Below are 14,632 nucleotides of genomic sequence, written 5' to 3'. Positions count from 1 at the left end.
ATTGATGTGAGCTTCCTGCTGCTTCGCCAGCTACTGGGAGGATTAATGTGGGAATATTGTGATCAACACGAAAATTATGATTATCTCTGCTGCAGAGCACAAAATGTATCGAATTCAGTCAGGTTCCAGTGAATTTCGCCAAGGAAATGTCAACAAATTGGTAAATAGTGTGGTTGCTCTTGAAACTCTGGGTTCATTAACACAATCTCAGTGCATTGAAGATAATTACTTCGCATGATCGATAAACAAGCATTAAGTGGAACAAATCTTGTCAATTTATGTCAATGAAATTGATGATCCTCTTAAAAAGATCAGCTCAGAATCATTAGATCGAGTTAAACTTAATGGTTTTAGGAAGATATCCTTTCCTGATTGTCCTTGAAAATGTTTTTCCTTTAAATATCATTAATTTCTTCTCAAAATATATTTATTTAATAATTATTTAATTTTTTTAAAAATGAAGCATTGTATTTTGTTCATGGCAGTCAAGTACAAATTTAATTTTGTTCTTTAAACTACCTTGAGATTAAGTTTAGTTGATTAAAAAACAAAACAAATATTTTGTATAATTTTTTCTCGTTGTTACAGTATGCTTTAGCATATATATATATATATCAATTTGTTGAAGTACGACTGTGCTAAGCGGAAAGTTTTTGTACTGCCAGAAATTTTCTTTATGTTGACCGTTTGAATCCACTTGTAGTTCCCACATCTGGAATTCAAAGTAATAGATCATTGCCAAGCCAAGCTCACCCAGCTGGCGATCGATTCCACTCAAAGGAGTCAAACTTTCCGGTCCTTGTGCAGCGGGCGGAACTTCCCACCGAGCTGGTTCCACTTGAAGAGGTTGCCATATGGCGCCGCCTACGATGCCGGGCCACTACATAGAGCCTGCCACCCATGTCCTGGCCTGTTTCCGAAATTAATAATTGCAACATTTCGCACTAAGTGAAACCAAAAGTACGCAGTTCGAGTCACACATGGAGACCAGGAGTCAGTTGGTCAGTTTTATGGGTGAATTACCAGATCGGCAGGGGCTCGAAGGACCAAAGCGCACAAAGCAAACACCCACCCATGTGTGGGCCAGATGAGAGGTCCTTGCGTGCGTGACCGTTACAAACTAGCCGCCCGATGACTCAGTGCTATCTACGGTAAAGTCTACGGCCAGGATCAAAACGCGGGTGCGCAGGCGCGCGTCAGTTGGTCTGAAAGTCCTAACCCTTAAATGCAGCCGGCGAACTCGGAACTCAGAACTCAGGGCTCTCAAAACTAAAACTCCCTCGCCCAGTAAACCACCCTGTGTTCTAGTTTAAAACGCTGCCCAAAAACCTACACCTCCTATCTGAAAGTATAAATGTATGTAGAACCAGCCGCTGCTGACGCGCCCACATTGCCCAAAGTTGTTATCCTAGAATATTTTTATTTTAATTGTTATGCTGATGTTGGCACGAGCCAACATATGTCCTGAAAAACATCCGTGTGGAGTGTCATTGACTGGCGCTGCTGTTCATTTTTTGGCGCCCAATTCTGGAAGGAAAACTCCCTGCGATCGGGGGTTGTCGCTCAAGGAAAACTGTTAGTTCTGCCACCGCACCACCATCCACATCCACATCCACATTATATCACCACCACCACCATCACCGAATGCACGGCACCACCGATCAACGGAGCGCAACCAAATTATGCTCAAGTTGCTGCAGCGCTTCGCTGACCCTGTCTTTTCCGTTTGCGTTTGCATTTGGACCTTCAACTTCGACTTCCAGCTCGACTTCAACTTGGCCGGCGACCTTTTGGGCCGCGTTTTTGTGGAGTGGGAATGGGCCAAGAGCACGCGCTTCCACAACCATTTCCTCAACGTCCTCGAGTGCACCCGAAATGTAATGAGTCGGCTATGTCAGGTGCATGTGCCTGATGTATTGACAGAAAAACACCTTACAATATCCTTTAATTGTATATCAAAAAATAGAGACATCTGAGAAATATATTTTAGTGCATTTTTTACAATCTCGTATTCTAAGTATTATCTTCTAAATAGTGTCTTTATTAAAGTCAGTTCATTTTTGCCTTTCAATAAATTAAATTAACAGTAAAATAAGGGAAAGAAGGCATACAATTTATTTTGAAATTCTTAAAAAAATAATCAATTTTTTTGATATTTAATTTTTGCTTTTAATAACATTTTCTTACAAACATTTTTTTTTGTGTATAATCGAAATGACCCCGACCGCGACCCAAAACCCCAACCCCATCCCTCAATGGGCCATGAATTTTCTTGGTCTTCTGGCTATCTCGCTCTCTCCACCACCGCTTAGACGCCCCGTCTCTTTCTCGTGCGCGTAATTACAGCGGCCAAGTCGAAGTTTTTCCTTATGGGCCAGGTCAAAGAGCCATTGGCACTGCCAGTTTTAAGGCTCGGCGACATCGTCGATCGACTGCCGACTCTAGAGCGGTGCTCATTAGACCAAAGCATTTCCAGGCCGCATAGAGGGTGCATAGCATAGACATCTGTACGTAGCACGAGCTATGTCCTTATGTTTAGCGCATTTCGTTGTAATAATTTGAAATTTTGATCAGGTGTTTCTTTTTATGCATTTTGGCTTTCTTCCGCCGGGGAAGGGGCGGGGATCAAAGGGGAACTAGGAGCGTTGAGCTCGTCGGACCGTGTAACGCCACTGCAAGTGGCTGACTTTCTTGGCTCAAAATGCTCAAAAACGGGCAGGAAACCCGAGGAAAAAGCGCGCAATTTCGGGTGGTTCTTGAGCTGGGCTATTTAGCATTTGAACCGTGTCGTGGGGTCTACTCGAGGGTATGGCCAAAGTCTGATTTCGCAAAGAAACAGGTGTGGACAGGCTAGCTGCAAATGTTTCAACGGTAACTCAACAACCCAGAAATAAAACGATCACATGTTTAATTGCTAATATTTTTCTAGCATTTTCTATACTATTTCTTACTAACTTCTTTAAACTTCCCTCAATTCGGAAATTAAAATTCTCCTATGAAGCTAGGATGGTTTTAAAGTGAGATTTAAAAATGTATCTGTATTTATGTTGATTCGATTCATTACTATTAGCTCCTAAACACAATAGTAATCAAATTTATAACTGTCAGTTATGTTATGATATATTAAAATACAAATGTTGAATATCAAACCTTATTTATTAAATAACAAAATCCTGAAACACACTAATTCTACTAGTTTTTGTTTTGAATAAGAAACCTTTAGGTTAGTCATTAAAACAAAACAATATTTCTCTGGGCAAGCACTTCCTGTAGCTGCAGACACATTCCAAAGACAATGCCCACACTACACCCATTTTATTCAGCTCGATCTGCATCGCCCACTCTCGAAGATGTGGGCACTCCTAGTCGATTCCCTTGGCAAAACACGCCAACCTGATCCGAGGCTCCTTCGTCGGCATGGCTGTGAACTTATTGAGCAATTTTATTTTTCGGGCGGCAGACATTGCATAAATATATCGTTTGCATGGGGAGTCTGTGTGTGCAGACGATGAGTGCAATGCGAGTACTAATGAGTGCCAGATCAAAGTCAATTTCGGGGCCCACGTAAAGTCACGCAATATTGTGTGGAGGCAGGATGCCAGGATCCAGTCAGAATGGGGAGCGTCTGCAAGTTGTATTGCAAGTTGCCCTTACAGAGGGTACTTAAGCTTAAAGAAATAACTTTTAATTGTACATATGTTAAAAACAAGAAACAATTAAACATATTAAACTGTTAAACAGTGGTTTTGGCTCAAGCCAAAAGTGAAATAAAAAACTACTTATCAAGACAGAATTAATATTATTATTATTAAAGTGTAAAGTGTAAAGCAAAACATATTAATATATTTTTAAAAAATTTAGATTATGTGTATTTTTTATAAATTTTGTAGGGTATCTCAATCATCGACCTTTTGCATTTAAATTTATTTTTAATTTCTTATTGCAATTGTAGCAAGTTCTTTTTTTTGTGGCGAAGGAGAGAAAAGTGTGCAGCGCACGTACCTACAAAATTATGATCCCGGCAAATTGAGTTCTGGCTGAATGGGTTTTTGGGAGTGCTCACGAAAATTGCCGAAAAATGAGCGAAAACGTGCGATCCAATCGAGCACATGCAAATCGAAATTCAAGCTCGTGCAAGGGTCTGTGGTCGCAGCTCGATTTGAAACTGATCCGCTTAAATTTCCTGACCGGAAAGTGCATTAAAAGCTGACCAGCGGACAATGGCTTGGAATTTAGGAAAGGTTAAGCGGTCCAGTCCGGTAAAACAAACAACTCGAAGGCAAATAACAATGGAAAACCCAGTGCAGGCTTTTCTAATGCAATTAAAAATTTCTTGTGTCGTAAGTCAAATGCGAATCGAAGCGTAACCCGTTGGTCAAGCCAAGTGTTTGTTTAGTTGCGGTCAGTTGCGTTTGCTCAAAGGATCAGCGATGGGATATTGTGTAACTGATCCAGCTCCTTTTCCAATTTTCCAAAAAGGGGTCAGCAAATCGCGTTAGGGCATCGAAATGTTGAAATTAAGCGTTAAATGGAAAAACAAAAGCTTAATCTCAAGAACAAGGCAATGAAAAGACAAACTAAGCGGCGCACAAAGAAGGCATAATTGCGAAGGGGTCACTCATGCATTCGCGGCCACATCCATGCAGGGGTTGCAATGGGTTAAGATAATGGGTGGGTCCGGTAGGAATCAAGCAGGGATTCGGACCTCGATGGGGTGGACACTTGAACTCCGAGCTGGTCAACGGCGACGGCGCATTTATGATAGCCACCGTTCGTTACTTGCAACCGGTTTTGTCACATTTCTCAAGCTGCGGTTATTTGCCGAGTTTTGACGCTGGCCGCGTAATGAAGATAAACGATTTACAATAAAATTTTATTGTCTTTGCACCACCGCATTGCCAGTTTCGAGGAGTCGGTCAAGGATATTAATGATTGGCTGACCACCGCCAAGAACGAAAACGATGGCCATGCGGGACAGGACCCGTCTAATGAAATGCATTCAGAAAGGTGTCTAATGCGCAAATCCTGTTTAGATAGGGCAGCCAGCATGAAGTCGATAAGGCATGGAACCTTTTCAACTGTCAACGATACAATTGTGATTTTTCTTCCGCGTTTTATTTACCGAGTTTGAGTTAAAACTGATATATAATAACGTTTAAAATCATTTTAAAATGTAGTCGATTTCTTAGCACAGTGTCGCCACATTTGAGCTACCGATTCACGTCTGATTTAAGAACTATGATTGAATAGGAACTTCCTCTTAATTTGTTGTAGTAACTATTTGGAAATGCCTACTATTTCTTACAAAAGTTTATGTATAATCATGCAATACTTGTGAAACGAGCCTCATTAAATGAAGTTTATTTGTGTTTTATAAACCAACTAAATTTAAATTTTTGCAACTTCAACTTTCAACAGACTTTTTAAGTGGTCACCTTAATTGTAAGTAAAGCCCTTACACGTTTTTTGAGGTCATGTAAAATTGGCGTAAAATGGATGGTACTGTAGAATAACGGTAGAGGTCCTTTTGAAAAATGGTTTAAAAATCGGCTATACCAATTTATAAAATGTTAGTAATGCTTATACATATTTATAAAATAACATTGTGTGCAAAAAAAAAAATTTATATATAAACATTTTTTTCAAGTTTTCCATCCACTTTTCTGCTTAGTTTTTTATCCAAAATGGATTGTCCTATTTCAAGTAACATACAAAAACTATCTGCTTAAGTTACTTATGATGGGCCGCAAATATCTTAAAGTTCTTTGTTTTCTATGTCCTTTGTATCGAATAAAAAAATGTTTTCCAAAATTGTCATCTGAAATATAGTGATTGAATGGGAACGATTATATACTGGAACTATCAGAATGTTTATATTTGTTAATTTAACATTTAAAGTGAAATTGGCGTAAGGGTTTAAGAAGCTTTCAGAAAATTATTAGTTTAATTTATTTAGAAGACCCTATCCCAGGGATAAATTTGTAACACATTACAAATAAATACATTTTATTTTTCAGTTTGTGCACATATGTTTTTGATTGTTTTGTTTTATTTAATCAAGGGCACTAAATTGTAAAAAAAACTAGTTATGACAAACATCTGTCAAGAATCTGGCTCTTGAACTTACATCGATATTTTTTTCCATGGAATAATTTAATGACAAAGTTATATTATCATCTTCTTAAAGAAATATTGTTAGTGGTGCTTATTCCATAATTAAAGTGCTACTCAGCTCCTACTTTTATACAGCTCCTGGCATTTTGCTGCCCTCAAATAATGCAAACATATATTTTACAGAAACCTGCAAGGACCTCTTTATGCCTGATTATTTTGCGACGTTTTATTTCCAAATAAAAATAAACAAATTTTAAAAACAACACACTTAGTACAATGAAATATATCGTCTTTAAGTTCGAGGAGAACTATGGGAAGATTATTGCCGCCAGAAATCAATAACATAAATCTCAAAATCTAATTTGATGAATTTTTATCTGCGCACGTAATCTTTATGATGAAATTGAGCTTGCAATGCTCGGCAATTAATGGTTGAACCAAGGGGGAAACTCGTGCCCGGGGCATACCGCGATTTCATCGGATAATGGCCGGCTTAATTGCAAGGAAACTGGCCAAAATGGCGGGAAATGGGGGAAGTCTCATGCATACGAACGACTGGATATTGTCGTCCTCAGGGGTCACCCCAAAATTGCAATTTTTCTTTGGGGTTGATGGGGTCTGGTTTCTGCTGAAACCCCACATATGGCGTGTTATTTTGCTTACGCATCGATTAGCATCTAACTTCAATAAGGTCCCCCAAACATTTGGGCAACTCCCTGGGGTATCCACTGCTGACCCATGCCCACAAAAAAAAAGAAGACTTTTAAATAATTCTGTTCATTCGGAAACCCGGAACACTTAAAAGCCCCTACTCCTGTGAATTGGGGGAATATATGTAGTCTGGGTTCTCAGATCCTTCAACCGTCGTATTGTTGTCTGCTCGAAGGGTTCAGAAGGCCACACTGCTGCCTTTGACAAACGAAAACGTAAATATTTTTATTAAAATTAAAATGCTTACGCAGAACGAGGCAACGGCTTGGTTTTGTGGTTTTATTTTTTTTCGCTTGCAATGGCAACCCTTTTGGAGCCTTTGTCTATGCATGAATTATGGGGAATACCCGGCTGCTGCTTCCTTACCATTTTATATGTATTTAATATGCGGCGCAGTCTAGCCGCAAAATATTAATCCTTTTAAGTGAGACCAGCCAAAGGGCCAGACATCCACGAATCGTTTAATCTTTTTATTGAATGGCCCGCCAGTTTTTGGCAATCGAAGGGATTCGCGGAGTCAAGTTCGCATCTGTTTGGCGGACATAAATCCAATTTGCAATGGCCTGTGTGACTCCCTCGTCTCCGGCGTGTATGCAAATCGTCATATCGGCTTACTGTTGTCATAACAATTCCATTAACAAGAACTGCCCGGTCTGGTTTGGCATATTTATGAGCTTAGGAAATTGAATTGAATTATTCAGAGCGGCAAAAAGGAGGCCTCTCTAATGCACATGTCGATTGTATCGTTCCCCAAAATGAATTGGATTGGCAAGGGTTTCCTTCCATTTCCATTTACGCCGGCCTTCTTTCTTGGTTTGCAAATTGTTGTTGAATGTATTTTATTCGAAGCGGCCGTCATATCAACCAATCAGCTAAATAATGAAAACATTTTTGGGGAAATGCCCCAAAACCGCACAAATGCAATGTGTCTAGTCTGGTCGACGCCACACGCACCATCGAGCATAATAAATCCGATTCGAATCTGATCTATCCCAACATCAGGGGTTGACATTTAAATTAACACCCAAATGGAAATGTGGAGTTGCCTTTTTGGGGGTGAAAACAGGTCCTGTCGACTGGATACTCCTTAGTCCTTTGGCATTGCTGCTGGGAGCTGGTCGCAATAAAAAGTTGTTGCTTTGGTTTTCGTTTTGACATTTAGTTTTATTTTTTTCGCTGTAAATTTTCATCGATACAAATGAAAATGGAAACTTGAGTATAACTATCATACTATTCAATTTCGTTTAAATTACATAATATTAAACTAGATTTTTGCCATTAAATTTCTCTGCTTTAGTTCCCTCTTTGTATGCTTGCTGTTTTTTGTTTTGTTTTTGTTTCCCTCAATTGTCTAGTTGGTGTCTTTTATTTTTACACAAAATCAAAAGGTCTCTCTGGGGTTGAGAATTAAGCACTTCAACTAAACAATATAAAGCAAGTTGATTCTGGGGGAAAGGGAATACAGGAGATATAGAAGGTGACAGAGGGTCGAACACGACAGAAATGCAACGATAGTACATCAAAGTACGTATAGAGTTGACTAAACCGAACCGTGTAAACAATTAAATTAAATTATAGACTTCACTAAAATCTGTATGTTTACAGTGTGAGAGTGTGTGTTTATTTCTCCATATGTGTGGGTGTTTCTCCGTATGTGAGTTTGTGTGGATGTTTTGTTTGAGGGAGATGTGTGTCGGCTGCCATGGCGAAAATTCAACATATTTAAAATGTATGCTAGATTGATTCGATGTTTCTGCAGCCGCTGGCATTTGGAATTGGATTAAGTTTGTTTTAGATTTTTAGTATTTGTTTTGGATTCGGCTTCTGAGGATGCCCGCTTTACTCCTTGCGCGCCTGACGCTTGCGTGTTTTTGTGGTAGTTTCCTATACAAAAAGAATATGTAAAACATTAATTTAGCTTAGAGTGTTAGGCCATTTAGCAGTTCTTAGCCCACCTCAGTCTGTGCGGGCTCTTCTTGATTCTCCGCCGCCTTGGTCTCCTCCTCGTTATCATCTAAATCAGACTTTTGGTTCTTCTTGGGACTAGCGGACAGTGGCGTGCTCTCCTTGCTGGAATCCCCAGCGGCCCGATCGCTTTCCTCCTCCTCAGCCTCGGGCTCATCATCCGGTTGCGGTTCGTCGGACTTCTTGGCCTCGGCAGCAGCCTTTTTGGCAGCCGAGTCCTGTTAATTTAAAACAATATTAGATAATCAAGTCAGAAATACGACTTAAATCAAAGCCGGAAACAAGCCACTTTACCTGACTCTTAGCGGAACCAAATCTACAGTACATGGTGATGGCAACCAGCGCCACAATGGCCACCAGGCCAATGCCCCAGATCGAGGGATAGGTCTTGGCTAGCTCGACTACCTTATTGACGAATGAGTCCTACGAAATGAAAACGCGAAAAGTAGCAGTAGCAGTAACAGTTACAAGTGCAGGGTGCAAAGGCCAAGATGAGAGTGCTCATGTGGGTGTATCGTACGAGTTTCTAATTTCTAATTTAAGAGCGAAAGATAAGCCCGAGGGCTAACCTCTTTGGCGCGTCGGTAGAGATATAACACATAGAAACTGGCCGGAATGAGCAGGTACACGAAGTACAGGGCCCACCAGCCGGGCTTGTAGTTCATGCGGCGCATCAGGCGGTGCCAGAAGGTTTTCTTCGGATCGAATAGAACGGTCACTCGATTATGTTTCTCTGTCTCTTTTTGTGGGGGGAGAAAAGGAAGAGGCTTAGACATTAACTTACCGATTCGCGATCAATGTAGCGACGCTTGATGTCGAAACTGTTGGCGGCAAAGTCACGAGCCACCTCCACATCGTCCGTGATGATCAGATTGTCGAAGAGGATGTCGCTGGACATGGACCACAGTTCCAGACCCACAGCGCTCTGTTTAGAGTAAATACAACTATAGTAAGGCAAATGATTTTCCACAAACAACCACTTACAATGGGCGTCATTTGGAAAGGCTTGAGATCTTCGAAGAAGTCAGGATTGGCGATCTTCCTGGGAGCCCACTTGCCCTGGTAGTTGGGGTTCTCGATCATCGGTGCACGCCACTTGCCCTTGTAGTTGGGATTGGGGATGAGCGGAGCCTTCCACTTGCCACAGCCGGCGGCCTTTTCACACACGGGATTGTCCACCAACGGTGCCTCCCACTCGCCATCGATTTCGGCATCCCAATCCTCGGGTTTGCTGGCCGTCGGATCGAAAATCATGTCGGGCTCCTCCTCCAGCCAACCGTCGGGCATGACGGCATTGGTGTCGGGCAGCTGTGGTGGAGCATCCTCGTCCCAATCCTCGGGCTTGTGGGCCGTGGGGTCTGGGATCTTCTCGCGCTCGTCCCACGCTTCCGGTTTGCGGTCATTGGGGTCGTCGATCTCCGCCGACGGGTTAACCGGGGGCTTGAAGTCGGTCAGCAGGGATCCCTCGTTGATAATCTTGTGGTCCACGCGAATCTCGAAGCTGTTGTCGGGACGCACCACCAGCTGGTAGAGATGCGGTAGTTTGTCCTTGAATGGCTCCTCCAAACGGTTCCTAAAAGCAAATGGAAGAGAAACAATTAACCATCGAGAGGGCTATAGATCATCAACTCATTTATTGGAAAAAAAGTTGGTAACGACAAGAAACAAACAAGGTGATAAAGGTCTCAAAAGCAACTGGTATCAAATTTGGCGAAATGAGAATTTATGAAATACATATGTATTATAAATCAAGTTTGCAATTTGCCATTTAAGCATTATTTTTGCATCGTTGCATAAATTTGATATTTGAACAAGCAGCTAATTAAATCAACTTCCAACATTTAAAGGAAGATTTATGTGTTTTGTAATGGTTCATTTGGTAGAACGTGAAATGCTGTTTTCATCACATATAGAAAAAACTATAACGCTTGACTGAGCATTCGTCCCTTGATTTCCCATCTCTCGAAGAGTGGTCTTTATTTAATGGACTCACTTTGGCTTGTTGCAGTGCTTCTCGCTGATGGTGCCATTAATTGGATTGACGTGCCGGAATATGAAGTGCATTTTCACATCGTTGCCGCACTTGTCCGGTCCAAACATGATGGTATAGGGTGTCTTGTCATTAAACTACGAATAAACAGATTGCGATTCGGGGGTTGTTTATGGTTTATGGTCTTTGGGGTTCGAAGTTCGGGCAGCAATGAGCTATGAGGGCATTGCCTCGCGAACTTACGGCTTTGAGTTGTTCCGTGTCTTTTCCGGCGGACAGAAGCTTCAGATACGAGCCACCGCACTCCTGACCCTCCTAAAAAAAAAAAAAAACGTGGGTAGAAAGAGAATTGGGTCAGTAAGCGGGTATTAATTGGATTTGCCCAGCGGCTGATGCAATCCCAGAGCTTTTTAGTGGGTGACGAACCTGCAACGTGACCTCGTACTGCACCACCAGCGGTTTGTCTTGCTTGAACTCGAAGGGCTGGCGCAGGGGGGCGGATATGGCCGCATGCTTGGCCTTCGACTTGAGCACCAGGCCCAGGTCATTCGCCCAAACGATGCGCTGGGGCGACTCCCAGTTCCAGATGCCATCGTATTTGGAGATCTCCTCGGCAATGTCGTCCTTCTTGGCCTGCGACAGGACCCACTTCTTCCTGGAGGCCTCCACGTCATCGAAGTGATCCGCAAAGTGGAACTTCTTGGGATCGATCACCGGGCTCTCGTAGACCAACTTCTCATCGCCTTCAGCGGCAGCTGGCTCCTCCTAAAAGAGAGACATTGTAAAACGTTAGATAAGGTGCGATAAAATCCGTAACACGCGGTTGTCAGTCAGGGAAAGTGATAAAGAGAGAGAAAAGTGGGTGGCGTGGCTTTAATTCGAGAGCGCTACACCTGAGGACAGAATTATTGAAACAATCGGATATACATTTATTTACTAAATCCAAAGTGGAACATATCCAAAGCCTTATTTTGATCAAATTGACTTACTCCAGTTGATGTACCCTAATTTATAAGATATGTTGTTACTATAGAGTTTTAAAGATTGGCAGAAGAATTAAAATTGATTATTTTGCCACTTTTATTTTGACATTACAAATTTCATTGATATCATAAACTGAATTATGTGACTTATAAGTAGGTAACTAAAAGAAATTTACATGAGAACCACACCCAACTGTTGACTGCTGTTAGTGGTAATTGTAAATAATGATATTGATAATGCAGTGTTATCAGAGTGCTATCTTCCTAACCTCGTCTGTAGATAAGCCCATTAAGATCTTGAAGGTTTTTATCAAATTGTGTAGATCATGAGATGCTCCCAGAATTAATGAGAATGATGAATGAATTGCTTTGGAAACTCGCTCGACTAACGTATATTTTAACTCATATAACTATAACTGTCTCTCTCCTTTTGTGATGTAACCTGTGGAATACCAGATTTGTGCATTTTTAGGGCTGCCATAAAGATGCCAAAGGGCGCTATCTGCTTGACCTCGTCTGTAGATAAATAATTTCCCTCGCATTCGACGGTGGAAACCCCGAAACACACTCACATGCTAATTGTGGGTCATCAAGTGAAAAAAGCCGGCCGCACCACCCCCCCCGTTCCCCTCTCCAGCAACCGAAAACCATGCTTTTCTAGTAGCTTCCACTGACGTGTACTTTTTACACTCTTTTATCTTTCGGATCGCAGCGCCGCACTCACCTGAACATCTTCCACATATCCATCCTCGAAGTCATCCGATTCCGGACCCGAATCGGCGGCTTTAGCCGTACTTATAAACAGCAATCCGCAGGCGAAGAGCAACGCCAGCGTTGCACCCCGCTTTCCGCCCATTTTCCTCGGCATTTTCACCCACTTTTTTCCTCGTTCGTTGGGGGACTTTCTTCAATCCGCGGCGATTGGAAAACCAGGCAACAACGACTTCAACGAGTTCCTCCTCTGCTTTTCACCTGTTTTCCCTAACTTCGGACTGTTGTGGAATAACGAGAATCGAGATCTGGCACGACGAACTATTTGTAATTAAATTAAAAATTATACATTCTGCTTTTTCGCTGCCTACTTTGGAGGTTGGAGGTGGGGAAACATCGATACCAACATCGATATCATTGAGATATTCAAAACATCGGCTATGTATGGCGGGTATCAGCTATGTTTTCACATCTCTAACGAAAACTGAGCCATTATTCTTGGTTTTGAACTCCGATGAAAATAAAGCAGTGACTCAAACCACTTACTTTGCCTAAATGTTGCATACTTTTTACTGTTCCGCAATTAGAAACGGTTTTTTTTTTCTAAGCGTGATAATTTTATAGAATTAATGATGTTTTGAAAACGTCTATTTATTAAGTAGATAAACTTATGTTTTAATCATGTGATCAGGTGATGGTAACTAAAATGTGTTATTATTTATACATTCAATAAATGCTTAAATATATAGATTTAGATGTATGTTGTTGTCTTTTGGCTAGTTTTAAACAAACTTTTTTAAAAATTAAAATTTTGCCAAAGTTACAAATAACATACTTCTGTACATTTATATATTTAACAGTGAGCTGCCTAGATTCCATAAACTTCAAATATTCTTCAAATATTCTAAGAAATGTTTGAAGTTTTTACAGTCAACTAAAATGAAAAGCACCCAAATAATAGTATTTCCCCGATGCCCATTTAAAATGAATACTTTTCCGAAGTGCTATTCTATTGAAATATTGTCATTCATTTGTATTGCCATCGGACATATCAGATTTAAGCTCACCGCGGTTTATAAAAGTAAACTTGCATGTTGGTAATTATTTTAAAAGCCCGGCGGCTCAATTAATGAATTCCCCACCACGGAAATTGCTAAGCCGCGCAATAAACTTGATAGCTCGCAAAAGTCTATCTTTTTTCTGTCTGTTGCTGTGTAAAATAAAGTGGCGTGCATTTGAGCATAAAATTATAATAAAAATTTCTGGCTTATTGAGTGGGCTTGTGGGTGGAAGTCATTGAATGCACCGCCTTTTTCTACACAGAGAAAACGTTGAACTAAATTTAACAACAATTTTTATAGTTATTTGACCAGTCTATTTAAAAAATAAATGGTAAGGGCTCTAAGCCAAAAATAAATGTAGTTAATAATCCAAGAAGAAAGAAAAAATTAAAAATAATTTATACTAGTATTATTCTTGAAATGGGAAAATAATATTTTTAAGTGCACATCCTTTAAATGTGGCAAATTATCTACGACACGCGTATCTTTGCTTCTTCTTCTATCGCTCCCACTAAAAGTTTTTTTTGTTTTTTTGTTTGAAACTGCATACAAAAAGCTTTTTGTTTAATGGAATATTTAACACAATTTAAAAAGTTTTTTTCTAAAGACAAACAAAGACTCCGAAGCACACATGTGGGTGGTATATGTAGGGGGGCTCAGTATGAAGATGGGGCAACTTTTGTTGAGGCCCCAGGACTGGAGAAAACTAAACGCGAGCACACAAACATTTCTTTTTTTTATGGAAATTGTGTAATGACAGTTAATGAGCGTACTACATAAACAGACACGGGCACACATCCTACAAACTCCTTATTGAAACACCCCCACCTGTGCATATACATCCAGTGTTGTCAAGTGTTCTATTAACAACGAGGCCAGCTTACCAACACTTCAACCGGATTTCTGCTGACGATGCCCACTGTGGAGAAAGTGGAAAATTAGGCTCTATTTTAAAGGACATTTTTGAAAAAATTAAATGAAGAAAGATTAAAGCTTGTTGTATAGCGGAGAGAAACGCAACTTATTGTAAACATATTGCAGCTAAATGAATGCAGCTTCTCTAAAACATTATTATCTTTATAATCGAAAAACATAAG

General features: G+C 40.6%; 2 protein-coding genes across 3 annotated transcripts in view; both read right to left on the bottom strand.

Moving 5' to 3' along the window:
• The window catches only part of LOC128257648 (aminopeptidase Ey-like), a 147,186-nt gene that overhangs the window by 70,096 nt on the left and 62,458 nt on the right, over nt 1-14,632 (bottom strand). The gene's annotated exons all lie outside the window — the stretch shown is intronic.
• On the bottom strand, nt 8,143-12,870 carry LOC128257696 (calnexin). Of its 2 annotated transcripts, none has more exons than XM_052988832.1 (9): nt 12,488-12,870; nt 11,207-11,545; nt 11,024-11,095; nt 10,784-10,917; nt 9,775-10,363; nt 9,575-9,715; nt 9,360-9,485; nt 8,781-9,008; nt 8,143-8,709 (listed from the first exon to the last, which is right to left on the bottom strand). In XM_052988832.1, exons 1-9 carry the CDS (start codon nt 12,629-12,631, stop codon nt 8,665-8,667), a joined length of 1,818 nt encoding a protein of 605 aa, XP_052844792.1. In that variant the 5' UTR covers nt 12,632-12,870; the 3' UTR covers nt 8,143-8,664. The 2 variants fall into 2 exon arrangements, with proteins under 2 accessions (XP_052844792.1, XP_052844782.1); XM_052988822.1 differs by lacking the exon at nt 9,360-9,485 and adding an exon at nt 9,085-9,213.

Source organism: Drosophila gunungcola, chromosome 3R (genome assembly GCF_025200985.1).
Source record: "Drosophila gunungcola strain Sukarami chromosome 3R, Dgunungcola_SK_2, whole genome shotgun sequence".
NCBI classification, from domain to species: Eukaryota; Metazoa; Arthropoda; class Insecta; order Diptera; family Drosophilidae; genus Drosophila; species Drosophila gunungcola.
Note: the sequence above shows the minus strand (reverse complement) of the source record. Positions and strands in the feature narration are given on the sequence as shown.